The 8,803-nt window shown below is 36.2% G+C and overlaps 1 protein-coding gene across 2 annotated transcripts; it reads right to left on the bottom strand.

Moving 5' to 3' along the window:
• Nucleotides 1–8,303, bottom strand: LOC311080731 (scavenger receptor cysteine-rich type 1 protein M130-like). Of its 2 annotated transcripts, XM_084110845.1 has the most exons (5): nucleotides 8,009–8,303; nucleotides 1,531–3,324; nucleotides 911–1,222; nucleotides 350–405; nucleotides 1–131 (listed from the first exon to the last, which is right to left on the bottom strand). In XM_084110845.1, the coding sequence occupies exons 2-5, from the start codon at nucleotides 1,586–1,588 to the stop codon at nucleotides 123–125; spliced, it is 435 nt and encodes a 144-aa protein (XP_083966971.1). In that variant the 5' UTR covers nucleotides 1,589–3,324; nucleotides 8,009–8,303; the 3' UTR covers nucleotides 1–122. The 2 variants fall into 2 exon arrangements, 1 of the variants encoding a protein (XP_083966971.1); XR_014605697.1 differs by lacking the exons at nucleotides 1–131; nucleotides 350–405; nucleotides 911–1,222; nucleotides 1,531–3,324 and adding an exon at nucleotides 3,331–7,552.
• Between the last annotated feature and the right edge of the window lie 500 nt (nucleotides 8,304–8,803).

Below are 8,803 nucleotides of genomic sequence, written 5' to 3'. Positions count from 1 at the left end.
CTCTGCATCCTGCTGGTCAAAGGCAGCGTCACACACTGTGTGCCAGGTGTTCCCACGAAGGACCTCTAGTCTCCCAGAGCACAGGTGAGGTCCATCAACAAGTCTTGTAAACCGTCCATAGTTTACGGTTTCTGATTATATTGAGAGAGTGCACAGCACAGAAGAACACTTTAACTGGATGTGTTATGTCCTGAAGAGACATCTGGCACTATCATTTTTATACAGACATAAATCAACAGCAAGTCACTGTCCTTTGCTTAAATATTTTTAGAATCGAAAAAATTGTATTAATTGTTTAGACAATAACATGTTAATTATTCAGCTTCAAATTCAAATTCAAATTGCTCACTTCTAATCTCCCAGAACACAGGTGAGACCCATCAGAAAGTCTGGGATGTTTATGATCTGTTTATATTAAATAAAACCATACAAAATGGATTTATTTAGAGTGGTTGGTTTAAGAGTGTGTTTAATAATAACAACATTCAGTTTTAAATAAATAGCATGTATATTATGCCAATTAGCAGGAAAATGGCTAAATAAGTATCGCAGGTTAGACACTGAACACCAGCCGCCTACAAGAACATCTCCACTCTCCCAGAACACAGGTGAGACCCGTCCACAAGTCTTGACATTCCGTAGTTTATTGTTTCTAAATATATTTACACAACAGGGAAGATCATCTTTCACATTGATTATGATATGGACATAAAACAATAGTCCTTTCATTAATAATAGATTTTATAAATAGATAAAATTAAGACAATAAAATATACAATTTGTCAATTAGTTGCATGTGATTTGCTCTGACAACAAATTACATTCAATTACATTAAATTGCTTATAAGATGTTTATCAATGAAAGTCTGATCAGTGATGTATTAACAGAGTGATGTATGGAGCCGCTCACCTGAGCAAATGACTCCAGCATCTTCATGATGACCACAGCTATGAACACCCCATCCTCTTGATCTACAGTTCTTCAGTGTTGACTCTGATCCACTACAGCCCACATCATCCATCCAGATTGGTCCTGATCCTTGTCCAAAGTAAACAGAACCCACAGCCTCTAGAGCCTCTCCACATCCCATCTCTCTACACACCACTGCAGCATCAGTCTTATCCCAGCGATCACCACACACTGTTCCCCACTGACCATCATGATGAACCTCCACTCTACCAGCACAGCGACTGTTACCACCAACTAACCTTGTCTCAAAATCTGTACATGAAAGAAAGAAAGGGATCGAATCATGCAAAGTCAAGAAATATAAGATGTAAAAGGTTGGTAAATAGAAATATATATAAATATTTTGAACTGGACAACTAAAGCTGGGCATGAGTGTATTGGTTGCCTATAAAAGCTCAAATAATTTATAAAATGTAAATGATAATTAATGATTTAGTGTTGCGATCTTAAGTTTCTAGATATTACAAAGGTTTCTATTAATATAGTGGTCTAATGCCATAATAGACAAAATGCTTTTTTTTTTTTAAATTTTGTATCTTTACAGCCTATTTTGCACTTACCAGATGTGGTTATAGTGACTATAGAGGAGAGCAAAACGAGTGTCAGAAATCCCTCCATCTTCTTCTGCTCGTCACAGTGTTTGTTTGACTCTGTTTCTCCTCTGCTCCCTCAAACACACTGAAGAAACTGGCTCCTGTCAGTCCCCTAAAGAGAGAGAGACTCTCACAGCTGCCAATGACACTCACTGTTACCTTATTAGACACAACAGAGGAAATCATCAAACACAATCACTGACCAATCAGAGGAGGCATTTCTGATTTACACCATATATCAAGAGAACATCTGCGTTGATGAACGGGACTCCTCCTCCACCATGAAAACACACTTCACTGAAGATAGAATCATATCTTTCATAAGTCAGGATGTTGATAAAGTCTCACTAGAGACTGATAGAGAACCACTGTAGGTTATATTCAGCATCAAAGCCTGTATCTGCACACACAACATACAAGACTGATGACTGACTGCTCACTTACTGACACTTTATTTCACACACAAAAATACTTGATCTTTGCTTTAAATATAAAAAATTATAAGAAGTTCTTTTTTAGGGGTGACAAATGTCCACAATATTAAGTTTAATACACTATCATGTTCTAACAAAGAACACAATAAACAGCAAGTTAAAAAATATATATAAAATGAATTGGGCTGTTCTGTGTACAACAAACAGAGGCTTATTCAGACAATATTTGTAAATAAACATTGGTTTCTGATCCAAAGGTTCAATGGCCAATGGCTTCATATCAAGCATTTGAGGATGTAGATGTGTTTAATACTGCAATGAGTAATACATCCAGCAGATGGCAGCAACACACTTACTGTAAAGAGAAGCCGACAAGAGTCTTGACCTTGTGGAAATAATTTGTTCAGAAATTGATCATTTCTCTTTTTACAGCTACAAATCTTTTCTCTTTTTTTTAATTCCACTGAAGATTTATTTTACTCCTTGTCTGTACTCTGTAGTGAGTGATACTTCTTGTAATTTTTTTCATTTGGTAATTATTATTTCTAAATTAAGTGTTTATTAAATTAATATTATTAATAATAATTATAATTAATTATTATTATTATTGCATAGTCATACTGAATGAGGAAAAATGGGGGTTTCCTTCTTTTTTTTCATCCTTAGCTGATCACATGTCTGTTTGTAACAGATACAAATTAGAATGTTACAGCATATAAACATTTAAAACAGCACCAAACAAAAATAGAAGATACAAAAAATGTGTTACAACACTCCCTGGCCTTCAACATTTTTATCCATTGTCCACATATTCATCTACATATTAGTTTAATTTAAGTTGAAGGTGCAGTGAATTGTTAAATACTGGGTTGTTCTGTTTAATAGTGATGTTCTGAACTGGTAAGAGGTTCAGTCACAGTCCTGTTGAATCATCCTTTTTTTGCAAATGAGCAAAGTACATCATTTCTCACAAGCCTCTGAAAAACGGTCCAATAATATCACTTTGAATTACAAATAATATAGCAAATGAATTACAACAAATATGGCAAATTGAAAGAAAAAGCACACAGATGAAGTTAATAAGCAACAACATGAAAGCAAAGCATATTCTCTTTCAGTTTATATGTAGAAAATTTCCTAAATGTAATTGATCTGACATATTTCAAAGAGTGACATAAAATATTGATGAATTGCAACTAAAACTTAATAATATGCAGCAATTAAACTGCTCATATAAAAGCTGCATATAAAACAATGTGAGGTGGTGGGTGTGGTCACTGACTTAAACAGTCCCTCCCTTGCTCCTCCCCAAAATAATCATAGTCTCCTGTAAAAAAAAAAAAACAACAAAAAAAAATTAAATGTATCCATTTGTTTCTAAAGTAACACACTGAACTCATCAATGTTTGAAATACATTACAAAATTTAGTTATGAAAATTAAACGGGACCTATTCAGTGAGAGATAAAGCAGGACACCTAACAGGACACCAAACATCTTCACTCACATTATTATACTCTGATACAAATGTGTCAATCATTATTTTCATAAATAAAACTCACACATAGGTTACTGATATTGTAACGTGTGGTGGTAGTTGAAGGCACAAGAAGAAGATGAGGGTATACACAATGTTTAGTGATCAAGCTCAGGCAGGACAGACACAACCACAACATTAATGAGAACCGACAAGGGACTGAACAAAACAGGGAGCATAAATATACAGGATGAAAGGAGGAAACTATCTAGACCAAGGTGGAGGAAGATTAACTAATAAAGGACTTACAAGCACAGGTGCAGACAAGACAGAACATAATTACTGGTGGAGCAGAGAGGCTGACAGACCAGGGCGACATCGCAGGCCTGAAAGGCTGGTGCTGAGCCGCTGGTTTGCGGGACTGAGGGGGAGACGGGGACTCGGATGACTGGAGCGACGATGTGGCGAGTGAGGATGATGGGGAGGTCGGAGGAGCCCGATGAAGCCGTAGGGGTGCAGGGTGTAGGCGCAGCCGGAATCCCGGAAGTCCAATGCAAAAGCTGGGTGTCGTCCACCGGAGGCTGACCTGGAGAAACGAGGGACTTACAAGGGAGCTTCTGGGCAGACTAGCCGCGGAGGCGATGAGGGAGCGGTGAGCCGAGGCGATGGTGATGGGCTGACAGGCCGAGGTGGAGATATGGGACTGGAGGCCCGAGGTGCATCTGAGGGCTTGGTGGAGGGGAAGCCCGAGGCGCAGAGGATGAGCTGCACGGAGTGAGCGGTGGAGGCAGAGCCGAGGAGCTGGACCACATGGTGCCGACGGATCCAGGGGACTGGTCGTGACCAGCGATGGAGACGGGAGTATGAGGTCAGGTAGCCTGCAGGTTTCTGGACGGGACTGGCAAGGAGGATGAAGACTCAAGGTTGGTGACTAGCGAGGGAATAGGATCCGCAGACCACAGATCTATCAGGTCCAGGTCCGCTCCTGGCTCTGAGGTGGACTGACCTGCCTGCGTCAACTCGGGGGCCTTGATGTTCTCAGTAGTGATGTTACATATGACACTGAAGCTTCAAAGTGCGTATCGAGTACGAAGCGCAATTTCTCATGAATATCCGTGCTGGAGCACATATTGTTTTCAGAGAAAAATGTTATCAACAAAAAAATATGCCTCACTTTCTTTCCAGTCAAACCTATAGCTTATGTTACATGATCATATATTCTGCCATATAAACAGCATAGAAACCATAAAGTAATTATACCACCATTTACTTGTATAAAGCAACTCTCTTGGTATTTTTGTAATTAGTATTAATATAATTGTTACATTTAATTTATTGCCACACTTTAATATGTGAATTATATTGTCAGAAAACTGAACATTTAGCGTTTAAATGTTAGTGTCAGGCTTTTATTTACGCTTAATTGATAAAACAGCGGCGCTGCGCACTCGGGTTTATGGCTGCTGTAAATTTGACCTGCCACAAGATGGCGCTGTTTTCGACACACTTGATGCTTCGAATCTTTTCCCGAAACAATCAGGGGAAAGTATGGCAAGCCAAGCCGTTTTAACATTTAATCATTTTAACCGACTAGTCTCTATTTTCATGCTACTAGTACTTATTTTTTAGATACTAGTATCTATTCCATTAAGTACTAATAGGCTACTTATTCATTAGCTACTAGTGCTTATTCTTTAGGTACTAGTGCCTATTCTTTAGATACTAGTGCTTATTCTTTAGGTACTAGTACTTTTTCAATAGATACTAGTTCTTATTCATTAGATAGGCCTACTAGTACTTATTCATTAGATACTACCTATTAAATAGATACTAGTACTTATTCATTAGATACTAGTACTTATTCATTAGATACTAGTACTTATTCATTAGATACTAGTTCTTATTTATTAGTTACTAGTACTTATTCATTAGTTACTAGTACTTATTATTATATACTAGTACGTCATTAGATACTAGTACCTATTAAATAGATACTAGTACTTATTCATTAGATACTAGTACTTATTCCAATAGTGACTAGTAACTATTCTTTTGTTACTAGTAACAATTTTTTTTTTTTTTTTTTGCCATTGACTTCTATGGGGATCTGTCATTCAGAAATCAACTATTTAGTTCTGACTAGTATGTATTCCAATTGTGACTAGTACATATATATTAGATACTAGTAGTTATCAATTAGGTACTAGTACTTATTTTTTAGATACAATTACCTGTTACTAGATACTAGTATGTATTCAATAAATACTAGTACTTATTCATTAGATACTAGTACTTATTCAATAGATACTAGTACTTATTCTTTAGATACAAGTACTTATTCATTAGATACTAGTACTTATAAATTAGCTACTAGTACTTATTCAATAGATACTAGTACCTATTTATTAGATACTAGTATTTATTCCAAATGTTACTAGTATGATTTTTATTTTACTAGTAAGATTTTTAATTGAACTCTCCAGTGGCCGTTCTGACTAGTCATAACATAAGACAAGTAAAAAAGCAGTTGTGACTAGTAAAATAAAAAATCTATGAAAATCTATAAAAAACATGATAAAAGCGACCGTTTGCTGCCATTTTTGTTGTTTAGGCCTACTTGAATATTTAAAACCCAAGCATCGATGTTTTACCACAGGTTTACAATAAAAAGTGATACATTTATCATAATGAATTAATTTGTGTCAAAATTGCACATTAGTCACACAGAAATAAAGAGGTTTAGCCTACCGTAAGGTCTATTTTGTGGTGAGATCTGGTATTTTTGCCTGATTAACCCCTATTTAGGTAGTCTTTTGCTGTCAGGTCAGATTTACTACACTGGCTAGTTTATTATACCAGTTAAATCTAAGGTATGTCCCTTAACACCATACAACAATAACAATCATTGACTCAAAAGATCTTTCAGGTGAAGATATACAAGTGCCTATTCTACTGCTATTGAACTTTCTTTGTAGAGCTGAAGTATGACGAAAATAATACTTGTCTTAATAAAATAAAGGTTTATTTAAATAAAAGAGAAATACTTGGTTACATAATAATCAAAAAACTTGTTAGCAAATAATCAAAAGGTTACAGATTATGATTTTTCAGCTAATCCATTCCCGGATCAGTCTTGGTGTTGTGCCAAATTATTACCCCCCAAATTATTACTACGCAAACTTTTTATGCTAGTTTGCAACGTGCAATCCTTCATGGATGCAGAGATAAGTCCTCTTGTGTCACTCTTATCTTATTTTGTTCTTTCCTTCCATTTTTCTTCTTGTGTGTGCGTATGTCTGAGTGTATTTGGAGGTACATAGGCCTACTCCTTATTAAAACCCATTCCTACAATTTCACAAAAGAAAGAGGACTTTCTTATTCAGTCACGTCTGTTTCTGTTTGTTTGGTAGTTACAGCCAGGACATTTACACATTTAGAAAGAATGATAATTTCTACAAATATGCCAGCAAAAATACGACCCGAGGAGCTTTAGCACTCTCTCCCAGTAGTCAAACAAATTGCTGGAGAGGCAATAGGCTACTGGAAAGAGGTAGGCTACTGAAACGTGTGGTGGCAGTAATACAAATTTTAGCCGAAAGAGGACTGCTGCCTCTTCCAGACGAGACTCTTCTCACAGAAACTGCCTGAGAGAGAGAAAAAGACAGAGGAGATCATAAAATGGAAATCAACTCAAACACAGCAGGCGAAGATCAGATACGCTGATAGCAAAAAGACGCTTGAGAGACTGGAGGATGGAGGTTATGAACCTCTGCTGCTTTAGGATAGTAACGGTTACTGATTCATTTCAGTGATAAAGGATGTGGTTTGTAAGAGATGAGAATGGCACAATCATATATATTTTTAATTTATGTTTTTATTCCTTTTCAACATGACTCAGATATAGTACAATTCATCCCTTCATATTGGTCATGATCATTGTCGAAAGTGAGCATCACCAACTGCACGTAATGCTCACAGTCCAGCTCTACACACCACTCCAGCGTCAGACAAATCCCAGCCATCATCACACACTGTTCCCCACTGACCATCATGAAGAACCTCCACTCTACCAGCACAGCCTGTACACAAGGAGCGAGTCTTTTCCACACACATTTTATAGGTATTTTATGCTCTCAACTTAAAATGATTTCCAACCTTTAAAAAAAATGATTTGCAGTTCACTTTTTCTGCAATATGACATTCATTTTTCTATTTTTCATCAATTAATGAGGTAATTAAAAATGCATGTATAATAATTATGCAGAAAAATAGATAATATGAAAGCACAGGATTAAAGGATAATATAAAATGGTGCCAGCAGCATCTTGAATATTATTTTTATGTGAACAACTTTACTATTTAATAATTAACTTAAAACAAAGATAAGTACAGAGGGTAATACGATAGGCTACACAGTGAACAAAAACAAACTAGTAAAGCTTTTAGACCCAGCAAATAAGTTGTTGTATTTCTATACCACTGTAAATCATTCTTATACATCTCCATAATTAGTTGCAATTAAATATTGTTCTTACCTTTGAGAACAAGGATGTAGGATGTCGGTTCAGGGTCCTCGGCGGTGCCTCTATAACCAGTTCAATCATGAATTCGAATGCACTGGGCATTTGCCAATATTAATATTCCATGACCAAAATCATGAAATATTTATAGGGAAGAATTACTCTGAGACTTATTTAAAAAGTTTTACGAATCACCACAACATGATTTCGTTTATTTAAAAAAAGATTCAGAATAATACATAGACAAAAATTTCAAAGGCAAAAATAACACAAACACGTAAAAGTCTTCACCCGAAGTGTGGCCCCAAAAAACCCGTTTCCAGGTCTTTTATACTAACTCTATCTTTTTGGGCCACCTTTATTATGGGCTGTCATTATAGTACAGACAATTCCCTTATAAGGTAATACTTGGGACTTATCCTAGTCTCTCTAGCATAAGCTTTGCACAAGCACACATACAGATTCTCTATTATTGTTGTTCACACTTATTTTATGCAGCATGTACATTAAAAGGCTCATAGTAAGTTCCTCTATCGCAACCCTTTTGACCCTTCTCCGACATCACACATTTTCTATGTTTGAAGCGAGAGACGTCAAAAGTTCTTCTACAAAACTACATTGGGTTTTAACACCACTAAACATGTTGTATAGCCTACTTAGCTATACAATACACTTCTAAAAATGACCCTTAAGGTTGCTAGCCAAGCTCAAATTAGGCTTTAAGTAACTTGAGTTTGCTCTGCAAATTCAACACATCCTCAGTTGAACATTTTATTTCATTTTCAACCATAAAACTGTTTGCAATTTTTA

The sequence above is a fragment of the Abramis brama genome (assembly GCF_963993115.1).
Source record: "Abramis brama genome assembly, chromosome: 4".
NCBI lineage: Eukaryota > Metazoa > Chordata > Actinopteri > Cypriniformes > Leuciscidae > Abramis > Abramis brama.
The sequence above is the reverse complement of the archived record's forward strand: the minus strand, read 5'-3'. Positions and strand labels throughout refer to the sequence as shown.

Coding starts and splice junctions, on each gene's coding strand:
- LOC311080731 (XM_084110845.1), bottom strand. CDS start 1,588: ATGGAGGGATTTCTGACACTCGTTTTGCTCTCCTCTATAGTCACTATA. Junction 1,223..1,530: donor AGTCACTATAACCACATCTG/GTAAGTGCAAAA, acceptor TTTCATGTACAG/ATTTTGAGACAAGGTTAGTT. Junction 406..910: donor TGCTGGAGTCATTTGCTCAG/GTGAGCGGCTCC, acceptor TAATATAAACAG/ATCATAAACATCCCAGACTT.